The sequence below is a fragment of the Harpegnathos saltator genome, unplaced genomic scaffold (genome assembly GCF_003227715.2).
Source record: "Harpegnathos saltator strain DR-91 unplaced genomic scaffold, Hsal_v8.6 scaffold124, whole genome shotgun sequence".
Classification (NCBI taxonomy): Eukaryota; Metazoa; Arthropoda; class Insecta; order Hymenoptera; family Formicidae; genus Harpegnathos; species Harpegnathos saltator.
The window spans coordinates 277,936-293,547 of record NW_020229900.1 but is presented as its reverse complement, the minus strand read 5'-3'; the positions used below and the strand labels follow the sequence as shown (position 1 = coordinate 293,547).

General features: G+C 43.9%; 2 protein-coding genes across 6 annotated transcripts in view; one reads left to right on the top strand and one right to left on the bottom strand.

Annotated features, from left to right (window-relative positions):
- Positions 1–225: 225 nt before the first annotated feature.
- On the bottom strand, positions 226–1,237 carry LOC109503976 (uncharacterized). Its single transcript, XM_025306204.1, has 3 exons — positions 1,210–1,237; positions 683–943; positions 226–409 (listed from the first exon to the last, which is right to left on the bottom strand). Exons 1-3 carry the CDS (start codon positions 1,235–1,237, stop codon positions 249–251), a joined length of 450 nt encoding a protein of 149 aa, XP_025161989.1. The 3' UTR covers positions 226–248.
- An 8,627-nt stretch (positions 1,238–9,864) lies between these two features.
- The window catches only part of Lpin (phosphatidate phosphatase LPIN), a 33,289-nt gene continuing 27,541 nt past the window's right edge, over positions 9,865–15,612 (top strand). For 3 of the 5 annotated variants that reach the window (XM_011143409.2, XM_011143411.2, XM_011143408.2), the window contains exon 1: positions 9,866–10,198. The gene's annotated coding sequence lies outside the window, so the exon portion shown is untranslated. Of the gene's footprint in view, positions 10,199–15,612 lie in introns of all 5 variants that reach the window. The other 2 variants (XR_849879.3, XM_011143410.3) reach the window with 1 other exon arrangement.

The window sequence follows — 15,612 nt, the reverse complement described above, 5'->3', positions numbered from 1 at the left end:
TCCATGTTTACAAATTCACTGAGAGCGTTCACTGATGGCTGCCAAACAAATACTAAACAACGTAGCGTCGTCAAACTTCAAACTTAAGCTTTATAAGGTTGGTACTTTCTACCATAGTCATTCTTTTCAAACAACAACCGCTATCTATACGTCAGGTCAGGTACTTCTGGGACTATCCTCGTACGAGGTGTGGCTATAAAATAACGAGACTATTGCTGCAAAACATTTTATTTTGAATTTATACATTTTTAGTTATTATCACCTTCAATATACACCTCTCCTTTATCCCTACAACGCTCCATGCGAATTTTCCATTGTTCGAAACAGTGTTGGAAGTCTTCTTCTGTGAGCTCCTTCATGACGCATGCCGTTTTTTCTTTCACAGTTTCAACGGACTGAAATCTTGTTCCTTTTAATGCAGATTTGACCTTGGCAAACCGATAAAAGTCGCATGGTGCAAGGTCTGGCGAATAAGACGGATAGTCTAACACTGGGATGTTGTACTTGGCTAGAAACATCTTGACAGACAATGCAGAATGAGCCGGCGCGTTGTCTTGATGGAGAACCCATGACTTGGTCTTCCACAATTCGGGTTAAATTTGCCTTACGCATTCTTTGTCAATTCCTACAGTTTCAGCAATCGCACGAATAGTTAACCGACGGTCAGATCGAATCAGATTACCGACTTTTTCAATATTTTCATCCGTTTTTGACGTGGAAGGGCGACTCGGGCGTGAATCATCTTCAACGTCTTCTCGGCCATCTTGGAAATGCTTAAACCACTCAAAAACTCGCGCACGTGATAAACATTCGTTGCCATACACTTCTTTTAATAAAAGATAAGTTTCAGTAGCGCATTTTCCAAGTTTCATGTGAAATTTCACGACGATTCGTTGCTCTATTTTTACACTTATCATTTTTCCGGCGAAACAAAATAACGGCTCTTATACAAACGAAGGCCACGACCAGACTAATTTGTTTACAGACACCGCCGCATTCGAAAGAGAAGGCTTCACGCTACACAGCTGTCGGTCGTTCGCGTTTGGCACATTCGTATTTCTTCTGCGGAAGCATCAGTCTCGTTATTTTACAGCCACACCTCGTACGAGGGTTGCCTTTTATATTTCGGGAATGGACGATCCAGGTGCTGCCATCTGACAACCGACGTCCCTAACGTAAAGTTCGACTTTTTGTCTTGAGTATACTTACTCAGAACGTTTTGACGTCCATGCGTCATTTGTGTTATTTACAGTGACATGAAAAATTGATGGCCAAGAAATTGTCGGCCAAGAAATGGAATTAAGTCGTGAACATTTCCGTGCGATTATTTTTTACAACTTTCGACGTGGATTTATCTCAACAACAGTGCATCGATGAACTTAATTCGACTTTTGGCGATGAAGCACCATCAAAAACCACTATATATCGATGGTATACGGAATTCAATCGTGGCCGTAGTTCGCTTAGTGATGAATTTCGTGAAGGTCGTCCAAAATCGGTTGTTGTTCCAGAAAATATTGATGCTGTGCGTGAACTGATATTGCAAGATCGTCATGTGACTTATCGTGAGATTGAGGCATCCTTGGGCATTAGTGGGACCAGCATACATTCAATATTGCATGAACATTTGGCTGTCAAAAAAATTTGTTCGCGTTGGATCCCACATAATTTAACAATCGCTCAAAAAAAGGCTCGTGTCGATTGGTCGAAAGAAATGTTCAAGAAATACGATTGCGGTGCTTCAAAACACGCCTATGATATCGTAACAGGTGACGAATCATGGATCTATGCGTATGAGCCCGAAAGTAAACAGCAGTCGACTGTATGGGTCTCTTTCAAGATGAGCCAAATCCAACAAAAGTTGTTCGCGCACGAGGCACTTCTAAGCAAATGGTCGCCTGTTTTTTCGGAAAAACCGGACATGTGGCAACTGTACCATTAGTGCAACGTCGGACGGTCAATTCTGAATGGTACACAACCATTTGTTTGTCAGAAGTCTTCGGAAAAATAAGGGAAACCAACCGCCGAAGACGCATCACTCTTCACCAGGACAATGCGAGCTCTCACACATCGGCTCAAACAAGAGACTTTTTGAGAACTGAAAAAGTCGAATTGATGGATCATCCGCCGTACAGCCCTGATTTGGCACCCAATGACTTCTTTTTATTCCCGCAAATCGAAAATAAATTACGAGGTCAACGTTTCTCGACGCCTGAAGAAGCGGTTGATGCGTTCAAAATGCATGTTTTGGAGGTAGTGGAAAATCAATCGGAGTGGAAAAAGTGCTTCGAAAATTGGTTCGAGCGCATGCGAAAGTGTATTGATCTTCATGGAGAATATTTTGAAAAACAATAAACCCATGTACGATGATTAATTTCCTTTTTTTGTTCTCTATTCCCGAAATATAAAAGGCAACCCTCGTATTTATTCTAACCCGCAACTCCGGAAATCCTCCTCCGTTCTCGCACACACGGCGACAAATCTCGCCGCCGAACTTGAGGCGGGTAACCGGAGCGAAAGGAATGATTTTCCGCGGAGGCGCGCTCGGGAAAGAGATCCTAACGAAATGATCGCCGGAGCGACACGCGAGGGGAGAAACCGCCGAGAGGGGAGGAGCGCAGCAGGCTCCGTCGTTCAACAAGTACCGGAGCCCGCGCGACCTCGCGTGGACGTTGCTTTCTCCTTCCGCGGTCGAGCGAGCCGCGCTCGTTGAGACCGAGAGAAACCGGGCGGCTAGCTTTCGTTTTACTTGATTTTCGGCCGGCACAGGCGGCCAAACAGCCGCCTACACTGCGCTCTCGTACAAAAGCGCGAGAGCACAAATGTAACGCACAACGCGGTATCGCATCGTGCCGGCGCCGCCGGTGCGGGGTCGCCGACCTCACGAGTGACGTAACGCGCCGTAACGTCGCGAGGAGAGGAACATCGCGGAGGAGCAAAGCACGCAATATCTGTGCGTGGAGGAAGGGTTCGCGGGGCATAAATACCGAGATAACCGCAGGCAAGGCGCGTCAGTGGTGATAGCGGCTGCTGTCATGACCGCAGATTGCGCACCTTCGCGAAACGCCGCGCTTAATAAGTGACGCTTTGATATCTTGCCGACCTTCGGCGGAATGGCGCGACGAAATTCGCCTCGTCGGCCGCACCGCCGATTGATTGCACAGGTCTACAAAAAATGGGATCATGATTGTTGTTGGGCAGCTGGGGGTCGTTTCCCAAGTAATTTTCTGCGTAGAATCCGAATCCGAGGTCAGAATTGGCCCATCACGTCAGGATTTTGAGATATTTGAGGTTATATACTCGAAAAATGGCTTTTTGGGCTACTTTTGAGGTTATGTATAGGACGCACAAAATTTTTTAGCTCTTTTCTTCTAATTGCATCATTTAGTACTACTCTGTCCCTTCAAAATGAGCTGTCGAATGGTCATCTACGATTTTTCCTTGCAAAGTTACGGCCATTTTAAGATAACATGATGAATTCCAAACCCTGCGCCGTTATAGCCCAACAACCTCATGAGCATTCACATTAAACCTGTAAACTTTGAACTATAAACCCGAAAACCTGGACTGAAAACTGTATATATGGGTTTTTTTTTCGTTGTCGATAGGTTTTTAATGAACCCACTTGGACACCTCGACGAATGCTCGCACATGCGTTTCCAGGCAACATGCATCGCAAATGTCGAATCTCAACAGCTGTAAGCATACAGCTGGCTGCTTAATTCGCGAAGCTCGATATTATCAGGCTGGCAAGAAAATTTTCATACAAAGTAACAACTTTATTCTGTAATGTATTGCTCGTTTAATTCAATGACCTTTCGGTCATTTGCTCGGAGACTTGGTGATTCCGGCCTCATAGAACTTCTGGTCCTTATCGGCGAAAAGCTGATTCAAGCACGAAGTCGAATCGAAGAATCGAGTTTTTTTTCCGTCCAAGGAATTTTGCAAGGAACGAAATAAATGGTGATCTGATGGTGCGAGATCAGCCGAATATGATGAGGTGTGGTAACACATTCCACTCAAGCTGCGACAATTTCTGACGGGTGATGTACACCAACGTGTATGTACACAGTCTGTCCCAGATACGATGAGATTGGTTCCATCAAAGTTCTTAGCGCAGCGACATTTATGAGTGAATGATGATAGGTGAATGTTCTACCCTTCATCTACTTAACCTCAAAATTTCAGCGAATTCGGTTGATATTTCACTGCGGTTTGACATTTTATGTAAAGTCACTTTGTGTACGTCGGTCGAAAACCAACACAGAGCGAATATTAAATTCTGTTTTAAATTGGGTAAAAGTAGTGCAGAAACGTACGAAACGCTAAAAAATGTGTACGGGGATGAATGCATGTCCCGTGCACAGGTTTTCCGTTGGTTTGGCCGATTCCGTGACGGTCGTGAGGACCTTGCAGACGATGACCGAGCACCGTCGCCAAAAACCACTCGCAATGAAGAAAACATCGAGAAAGTCAAAGAAATTCTTCGAAGCGACCGCTGTGTGTCTGCGAGACTCATCGAAGAGGAAACTGGGATACCGAAAAGCACAGTCTATCGAATTTTGACCGAAGATTTGGGCAAACGGAAGGTCTGTGCGCGCTTCGTGCCACACACTCTGACAGACGACCAAAAAGATTGGAGAGTTCAGCATTGCAAAGACATCATTGTTATCGACCATCCACTGTATTCACCTGATTTAGCTCCGTGCGACTTTTGGCTATTTCCCAAACTGAAATTGCCGATGAAAGGAAATCGTTTCGATACCATCCCGGTTATCCAAAAGACTTCGACCGCCATATTAAAGGCCATTCCAGCTGATGAGTATAAAAAATGTTTCGAAAAATTTGTTGAACGTTTTCAGCGCTGTATTGACTCAGAAGGAGACTATTTTGAATAAACAAGAATAAAAAATCAAAATAATAAACGCTTTGTATTTTTTTTAGACCAGTCTCATTGGATCTGGGACAGACTGTGTAGTTTAGCGTAGTCACAGTGAAAGACAATAACTTTACGATATGTTTTTTGCAAAACATATGGCTTATATTGAAGAAACAAAATTTAAGAAACAAAAAGTACATCAATCAAAATATTGTCCATCGTTAGCGATGACCTTTTTCCGGCTTTACGGGTCAGCAAGCGAATTCCGCGGCGAAAGAATGACTCATCTTTGGAGGCTATCCAGTCAGAGACCCATTTTTCGACGTCTTCGTAAGAATTGAAGCATTCGTCAGCAAGTGCGTGTGCCATCGACCGAAACAAGTGGTGGTCGGAAGGGGCACAGTCTGATGAATAAGCCGCATGGGGTAACACTTCCCAGCGAAGTGTTTCTAACGTTTCCTTGACAGATTTTGTGACGTGAGGCCGAGCGTTGTCACGAAGCAAAATCACTTTATCCTGTCTCGTTTCATATTCTAGTCGTTTCTCGTGCAATGCTCGGCTCAAACGGATCGTTTGTTCTCTGTAGAGATTCCCTGTGACTGTTTGACCACTTTTCAACAGCTCATGGTACAGCACACCCTTCTGATCCCAAATACAGAGCATTGTCTTCTTTCCGTGGATATTCCGCTTTGACGTCGATGTTGAGGGTTGGCCGGGATCGCAAAAAGTTTTCCGACGTTTGGGGTTGTCAAAATAAATCCATTTTTCATCCCCAGTGATGATACGATGTGAAAACCCCTTTCTTTGTTGCCTAGCGAGCAGAATTTCGCAGGTGGTTTTTCACCTTTCAATGTCTCTTGGCTTTAGTTCGTACGGGACCCATTTTCCTACCTTGTAAACTTTTCCTAAGGCTTTCAAACGATCGGAAGTGACAGATTGAGCACAATTTAATGCTTCTGTAAGTTGCTTTTGCGTTTAACGTGGGTCTTCGTCCACCAATGCCCGCAATTCTTCGTCTTCGAATACTCTTGGCCGTCCAGAACGCTCTTTGTCCTCTGCATCAAAATTACCAATTTTAAAGCGTCGAAACCATTCTCTGCATGTTTTATCGGAAGGAGCATTATCACCATAAACTTCTACAAGCATTCGATGAGTTTCAGCTGCAGTTTTCTTCCAGTTGAAGCAAAAGATTAACACTTCGCGCAAATGATGCTTATTTGGATGCTGAAATTTCGACATTTTCGACGCAGTAAAAAACAATGTCATTGATGCAAATCTTGTATGATGTGTACCTGTATATACTGAATGTTATTGACGGATGTCAAAGCAAACCATTGAGCTTCGTTTAGACCAACAGAGGTTAACGACAGTTCTATTGGGTTGGCAACTAAGTGATTGCGGATTTGAAATAAGAATGAAAATTCAAAATTTTAAATTTGCTCTTTTAAATTTTTTTCAATGCATGTATGCGATACATTGAGCTTCTCTGCAATATTACATGTTGTGCTATGACGATCTGAATCGATAATGGCCTTGATATGGGTCTCATCGACTTCAACCGGACGGCCAGATCGTTGAGCACTTTTCTGTGAAAAATCACCAGAACGAAATCTGGCAAACCAATTTTGACACTGCCTTTCTTTCAAGGCTTCATTCCCATATACGGCACATAACTTCTTGTGTGCTCGCGATGCGTTCTTGCCTTTTCGGAAATAATACAATAAAATATGTCTGAAGTGCACGTTTTGCTCTTCCATTTTTAAATTGGGATAAAAACAAAACTAAACAACTAATCGATATAATTTTTGTACTAAATGAAAGGTAGAAGTCCAAACAATAAGAAAAAAATATAGGTTAGGTACTTTGAACACGTTAACGAAACAAAAGGAAGTGTAAAATCCATCTGTCGACAAAATCCGCAATCACTTAGTTGCCAACCCAATAGCTACAGCTATACTTGCTGCTAGATGGACGGAACTTTCCGATTGACCTAATAATTGCGTCTAATGACGAGTAAAGCCGTGTCTATCCGTGAAAAACGACATGACTTTGCTGGCAACCTGATAATTCTTCGATAAGTTTCCGAGAAGAAATTTCGGAGAAAGATATTTGATGGGAGCATATCGCTCCCAGCACGAGAAATGAAGGTGCGTGAACATACGGATGACTGATTGCGTTACGCGGCGCAAGCTACACGATCAACACAACAAAGGCAACGAAGAAGCCGCGTAGAGTTTTATCACTGACGCCTGCGATAATGTCTTGTTGTGACTACAAGCGCCTCACTGATAATGCGCGATCTCTTTGTTTGACGTTGCGCGTCACGTGAATGCCGATAAAAAGTATAACGTTGACTCTTAACCCTTTATACATCCTGCCCGATAAATTAAGCGAGGATGCGGCGCATCGTGGCTTCTCACTCGTGTTAATTCGCGTCATCGTGAGACCGCGAATAAAATGACACGACGAGCCGACAAGTTCAGTCGAGAAGGAAGAAAGAAAACAGTTGGGTCAAAACAGTTCTCCGGGAAAAAAACGTTTGTACTTCCGTGGAATATGATCAAGTTGTTTCTTCTTCACGAGAAACGGAATGTCCATTTGGACGGATGCAATTGCGAGTACATTGTTCAGCATTTGTTCGCGAAATGAATAACTTGCGATCTGTGAGAGAGATGAAAAAAAATATTACGTGGCAGTGTATATTTCTGTGTGTAGGAAATGTTAAAGCCGCGTGAATGTACCGCTCGTCGTCGCACACATACGCGCGTTTTTTACGATCTTCCTTGATGAAACTTTCACATCACCGTTATGCAACTCACGTCACGTGCGAAGAAACTTCACAGCGAAAACACGTTTGCTCTTTTCTATTTCGTAATAGTCTAAAGTTCGTTTTTTTTTTTCGACGTCGCGTCAAATCGATAGATCTGTGTGTTCTTAACACTCGACGATCGACAGCGCTATTTGGAAGATTGACTCTCTTATCCTGGTTTGTACCTTCACGCCGGCTGGTGACGTCAATCGGGAGGTAAACTGAGCAATAAAATAAGCCTTGAAGAAGTTCTCGTTATAACTCGTCGACGGAGAAGAAACGACGACGAGCCGATTAGTCATCCGACGATACTTCAACGTAACGGTGATAAAAATTCAAAAATCCAAATGTAACAATTGCCGCCAGATTGATCGAAAATAAAATAGATGCGATAAATCAACCGATATCTGAATCGTTAACAAGACGGTTTTTTTTTCGCGCGTATGCGTCAATGCGTTATCAGTCGAATCGTGATCTTGCGACATTCAAATCGCTGATTTGATATCGTTATTGAATTTCTTGCCCATTGAGTGGAACTGGCATTGAATGTGGCCGAAGAAAACAAAGGAACACTTACGTGTATCGTACCCCCTCCCCCCCCCCCTAGTAGTGCCATTTCTTCTTGAAGTCTGAGAAATTTAGAACTTACGAAAGCTCGACGTTCGGATTGTAACATGAGAAGTCCAGATGACAACATGAGAAAGACGAGAGACGAAGAAGAAGAAGAAAATCTGTCGCGGATAAAACGAGTTAGATTAAACAGTGACAAGTTTATCTCCCATCAACAATCTCGACCGGCACATGGCGGAATCGGTCTCGAAGACCGAGACGAAGTGACGCATAAACATATTTCGCAACTGCAACGCGGTCCCCCCCCCTCCCCATGATGCTTCACGATGCAGTCGTGTATGCAGCATTTTATAAAATCGTGTTTATCGCTCGACGGAGCTCGCGACGCAACGATACCTGAAAGATAATCATTTATTTATCTGTCCGTCGACGCGCAATAGTTGGCCAACCGCGCGCGCCAGTGATGGCGTGAGTCGGCCGAAAGTGTTTATCGCTGACAGCAGCCTGATCATACGATGCCGTGGTCGGTGCCGACGTTCATGAATCTAGGCCATCCGATGTGTGAGACCACTTTGCTTTCTTTCCTTCCTCCATCGAGGCGAAGGAGGCTCGGTGTCCCTGGTCTGACCGGCGACGACCAATCGGTTCGCGTCTCACCACGAAAACACATCACGTGTTCTCCACCTTGCACGCGCCGCTCTCCGACAAATGCGCACACGGTGACGTGGTTATGACGACTTTGATCATAGAACAACGACGACAAATTCGGGACCGACGGGAAAATGTCGCGACATTTAGTAAACATTTTTATCATGCCTTTTAGTAAATTTTTTTATCATACTTTATCATTATTATATATTGTTATATATTGTTATATCATATATTGTACAATTGATTATAGTTTTCTTTCCATTGAGAGGTAAGAAAAAAAAAAACACAAGACACGAGTGAGAGCGTAAAAATAATGCTGCTGGTGAACAAACAAATGGTTTTAACGAGCCAGCTCTCAAGAGAATCGAATTCACAAACCGATAATAAGAGTGAGAATTGAACGGTGATTGATTGACGGTCAGTTTCATGTAGTAAACACGAGAGAGCTGTCGCGCAAAAATGAATCTTAACATTCCAGAGAGAGGGAGAGGGAGAGAGAGAGAGGGGGAGGGAGGGAGGGAGGAGGGAGGGAGAGAGAGAGAGAGAGAGAGAGAGAGAGAGAGAGAGAGAGAGAGAGAGAGGTCCTAATTTATTTACGAGATACAAGCAATTTGTTGTCGCACATTTCAGGAATGCAAGCGATAGCTCGACGCGATGAGCGCAGCGTAAAGTGCTAATCAGGCGTAATCGCGTGTCGATATATGCGTGTCGATATATCGCATATTTTATTATTTATAAAATAAATAATAAAATATGCGATAACCGGGAAACGTGGGCGATTTTTCCCGACCGTCGCGACGGCCGAAGCAATCGCGACGACGTCAAAAACGAGATACTACCGAGCACTTTCTTCCTGAACACCGTGTATACGACGAGCACACATCCCAAGACCGTTTCCGTCATGACGATAAACACTGAGCGACGCTCGGTCGTGGCTTCAGTTTGTTTCAGCCGCTCCTACGCGTCGGACGCGTCACACGCGTCTTTCACGCTCGCACACACACACACACGCACGTCAGTCACACATACGCGCACGCACACCTGCGTGCACGTGCGTATATACGTGCTCGTTATAGCGATCTCGTGAGAACGAACCTCGGTCGGAGCCGTTTCTTCAGTCAAGCGCAGCCGCTCGAGCAGGACGGACGCGTGTACGTTCGTCCGCGCTTTTCTAGTCTCCTCGAGGACGAATCCGACGCAGCAGTTGGAGAGAGAGAGAGATCGTCGTCGAACCTCGCCGTCGAGGTCTGATCGCCCACGTGCTCGCTAGAAGCCGACGTTTCCCGCGCGTGAGTATACAAACAATGACAACTCGCGGCCGCTGCGTGCGGAAAATGTCGGTATCTCGACGTCGGTTTATCCGTCGTTTTACTGCGAGTTAAGAAACTACGCTCGCGAAAGTTGGAAAAGCATGCGTCAGCGACGAGCGGGAATAAAAGAAGTCCTGCTTGAGCGACGGAGTTCAAGCGACGGGTCTCGGTTCTGTCTGCCTGTTTCCCTCCGCGTCGGTTAAAGCCCGTGTCACACTACGGATTGAAGATCGAGGATTGCGGATTGAGGATTAGATTTCGACAAATCGACGAACTTCGGTTTTGATTCACTTTATTCCGATTGGTCAAATTTCAATCTTAAATCCGCAATCCTTGATCTTTAATCCGTAGTGTGACGCAGGCTTAACTCGACTGACGTCGGCGACGTGGCGACGAATCGCGCGAGATGGAATCGACGAATTTCTGTGTTATTTTTCGACGGCGCGAGACGCCGTCATTTTCACGGGGAAATTCGCGAGAGACGAATCTGCCGGGGCTCGTTCGTTTGAAGATTCGTTGTTTACGGCTCGTCGCTGTTCGTCGTCTCGCGCTTATCACGGTGTGCTCGCTCTCATAGACACGTGATTTGGTTATGTGCGCATTAGTTGCGCCAGAAGCCGAGCGAACAGACTGTTTGTTTGCTTTTTGCTGTTAAGTTAGATCTAGAAATCTAGAATATGATTTTCGTCCTGTGTGGGATGTAAACAGTTTGCGAAATCATTCGGTCGACGCGCAGTATCTCGATAAACGATATTTCCCGTGCAGTATGAATTTTCCAACGCGAATCGCGAATAGACTCGGTATGGATTCTAGCAAGAAATATGCGTCGGCTGAAGAAATATGAGAGTTAAAGAAAAAGCGTAGTTGCGTCATTGGTTCCCCTTTAGATCGCGTTGATCGCGTCACGAGCTGCGCTTCTTCATCGCGACGATGACGATACGGAAGTTATATTTGAGGAATAGATAAGACAAAATTCGTCCATCCGCCGCGACGCGATCACTTATAGCGATAACCGTTTGAAAGCGTCTGCTTTGCATAAATATCTCGCTGGAACCCGTAATGGCCATTTAAATAATTTTGCATACATCTACATATGTATGATGTCGCTGCGAGGCTGCGCGCTCCAAGACAAAGATCGTCTCCCAACTGTTACATCGCGAACGCCAAACCGACATCGCGATCGTCAGTGATCAAAAGAAAAATACCTCGTTCATCGTCATCGAGGTAAATGTTACGATTATTATGTCCAACGGCATTTGTCATGTCACATTCTCCCACTCGCGAAAGGCAGACTCTCGCGTGTGGGAGAAGCACAATGTGAGGAGCACTTCTGCACTTTTGTGCAGAAAATCTAAAAATCTCGAAGAAGACACTTTGCATATTCAGCAGAAGTTCACACACGTGAGTTGTTCGATACGAGCGTAAGGTGTCGTTAATTATAAGTGCGCAGTGAGCTTGGTATGATCGAACGAATGAATAAGTAATGATTTGCGCGCAGCAAAAATTTGCAAGAATTACGTAAGAGAAAGAAGAAATTACGGACAGAGAGGGACGAAGAGAGCGAGAGGAAGCCCACGACTGCAAGAAATACGCAAATGATCGGGACGAATATCAAGATCTGCATAGGCAACGCACGCAATTCGTCGCCGCGTCAATTCGCTTCGAGCTCACTGAAAGCTCGTCATTGTTGTCTCGATGGCACTCAAAGCATGCGTCCACACGGACCTTGTTGACCAATGACGTCGTTGAAAAGCTCACGAGTTCGTAGAAGAGAAAACATGTTTACACGCTGCAATGATGATGATATTTGCAATCACGTTGATCACTTTGCCGGCGTAATAGGCTCGCACGACGACGCAAATGTAGGAAACTGTAGATTGCAAAAATACATCCACGAGTGTCTCTTTGTGCCAAGACACGCGAGCGACGAGATATAACAATGATACGACAAATTCCAACATGACGTGACGCGAACATTACGAACTTTGATAAATCGTTGAACGTTGGAATGTCTCGAAGTCGAATCTCAAGTCGAGTATCCGGATAGCCCCGGAGGTCTTAATTTCTTATCAGACATATCCCGTCTAATTTATTCAGTCAGGCAATTTTTAGTCTGTGAATAAACAATTACAATAAATTACTAATTATATCACGAGAACAATATTCCGTTTTTCGTGCATTATTTTCTATTGCATAGAGAAGAAGGTGGTATATTGTGGTCACTCTCAATATCTTTGTTATTTATAGGTAGCGAATCCCAGTTATTACTTGTGGAATTATTTGTTCAGTAGTTGCGCTCATTAGAGCGCAATGACGCTAATATATCAATACGCAATAGCTAGCGTTGTTTACAACGCATTTTTACCTTCGAGCACTTCGACATGTTTTTACGACACGATACCTTTTAACGTTTAATTAAACATGTTTCTCCGTTATTTTTAAACTTGAACGTATTATCACACGTACAATTGAGTATCTTGTTTGCTAATTGACATTTTATTCGGCGTGCATCTTTCAAGTTACGCAAAGTTAAATGAAATAGCATGACAGCTGGAGTGACGACAGCTAGACACAAGAGTGCTAATAAATACCGCCTCTTTTTGAGAGGTTTTTATACCAAAATAATTATTCGATAAGTCGATTCTAATCTGTAGCCCGTTGTTGCACTCATGTTTGCACTACACTGCTGTCTTTCTGGCAGATTGTGTTTCTTAACAAGCAAGTCAATATCCACATTAAAAATTCACAGTTATATATTTGTTATTATTCTCTTTCCAAGAGTTTAATTTGAATAAATATATAATTTCGCAACTAGACGCGTTCCGTGTTATTTTAAACAAAATCAGTGTTTTGTATCAGTTTTAGTGGGAGGTCACATTACCACCCTACTTTCTCGCCGACCCGTTATGCTGTGTTGCATTTTTATAAATAACATCATGTAAATTTAAGTCTGTAATCGATTAAACACCGTGACGAATGAAATCACTTGGTTCTCACTTAAAAATATCGAGATTATTGACAAAGTTATTGTATAAAATGCGAATGAAGGGCCATAATACCAGACATTTTGTGTCATTTTAAACAAAATCAATTTTTGTATCGGGTTTAATTCGGGGGAGGGAGGGGGCACAGCATTACCACACCCCACTTTCTCGCCCCATTATGCTGTGTTGCCACATTTTTATAAATGACATTATATAAATTTGTGTCTGTAATCAGCAACTGTAATCAACAACACCGTGACAAACGTAATTATTCAGTTCTCGCTTAAAAATATTGATTATTAACAAAGTTATTGAACAAAATGCGAATGGAGGGCCATAATATATTCTCCTTCTCCTTTGTAATATAGAGCTCGGCAAAGTTTACAACTTTCGGCCGATTTTCGGAAGCTACGCCTTCTGTCTCCCCTTACCGCGCGGCGGATCCAGCAACTTGACGGTCGCGGCTCGCGACTTCAGGTCCGTTGAGATCATAAAGCGCTATGTGGTTGAAAAAAAAAAAATGCGTCGGCAATAGTACCTCATGGATGACGAGGAAACCTATTATGTTACCTTCTAATTATAAAAATGTAAGAAAAAAAAAATATATATATATACTTATACAAGTATATATTTGTACAAGTTTGTACGAAATATTATACGTATAGTTGTATCGATACATCAATTTTTCAGCCTTTGAGGTGCGTTAAAGGAGCGCGCTGTCAGCGCTAACACGTTATTTTTTTCTATCTTTATCGCTTATTACATGTACAAGGATTGAATGACGCGTTAGCGCTGATCGACGCGCTCCCCGAATCGCATCTTTGGTAGGCATAGATGCGACATAGATGCGCCTTATGATCTCAACGGTCCTGAAGTCGCGAGCCGCGACCGAGCTCCGATATAGAGTATCATAAAATATAAGAGGTAACTTTCAACATCCCGCGTGCGCATCTCCGACGTAACAAACTCTCGGCAGAACATCGCGCGTTACTGTTCATATTCGGCGTGACGTGATTATGCGGCAATAACGAACGACGTTCGTTGCACAACCCTTCGCTGGGAACAAGCGCGGGGTTGGTCGAGATCAAAGGGCTCCCTGGAAAATGAGGATTTTCTTGCAAATGCACCCTTGCAATTGCACAATGCCCTCACTGGCGTGTTGCCTCGGCGAACTAGCTTCGCGCGTTTCCCGCGCTTTGATCTTATTTCAGTGAGACGTGCTGAATTAACGAGGCCCAAGGCTACCGCGATACGCCAGAGACTATCGAGAGCCTCGAAATTCCACGAAGTGTATAAAGTATATCGCACGTGCAAACTCGACCCGGTCAGCACGCGCGAAAGAAGCTCGTTCGCCTCGGGAGGCCGCGGAACGTGCCAAGATGATTCCCCCGAAATCAATTTCCCCGAGTATTCGGGAAAGAGCGACTCACCGGTGAAGTAATATATTCTTGATAGTAAATAAAGTAAAAAAGTCTAATATTACTTTTTTCTTTTTCGACGAATAGCTCGACGAGTACTTAGCGAGATATCGTAAGTTAAACGTTGAAAGAGTCACCAAGTTTTCCTGAAATATTTCAAAAAATATTAGGCAAATGAAAACATGTTTCGGACAAAAGTTGTTGAAATTAATTGGTAGAAAAAGAAGATGTAATAAAAGATTGGGCTTTCTGTTTTAAAAAATTAAGTTGACCCTCAACTGACCTTGAAAATGCCCTCCAAATAAAAAACTGACAATGCCATTCTCTTTCCCCTTCGAGATCATGGGACACGTGTTTTAACTTTTTCTAATATCTTTCACAGTTTTCGAGATTGTTTACCTGTTGCGCTGGAAATTTAGCACCCTGTATACAGCGGGGAATATGTCAAGGGGGATGATGTAAAATACATTGTAACAGACACATATGAATTATATTTATAAAATTATTTAATAATTACAAGGCACATAAGCCGGGGCGTAATATTCACATAATACGTTTACCTGACACTTTTTCCGCGCAACAAAATCGCGCGGATGATCTCTCTCTCTGATCAGTTCCATTCAGTGTACTGCTCTCTACTGCTCACTATAATCGTTCACTCTGCTGCTCAACTGTTGTGCAATTGTTGAGCTTCGTGAACGCGCTCAATGAATATGCACGCTCCGTCGTGCGGAACGTCGAGGCGGAATATTCAACACCGCGGACGCGAGTCGATCTCGCGACTCGAACGTCGTCGCCGAGTGCCCCGGTGTATTTTCAGTGACACCCGACCACACCGCTCGGCTGCTCTCGTTCTTTTTTTTCTCTCGCGAATTACATTCGCGCGACGACGAAGCGACGGAAATCGATAAGCGCTCGTCGCGGTCGCAGGATGTTGGTCGAAAATAGTCGCAAACCCGTGATCGCGTTCAGTGCCAGGTCCATGGCCAAG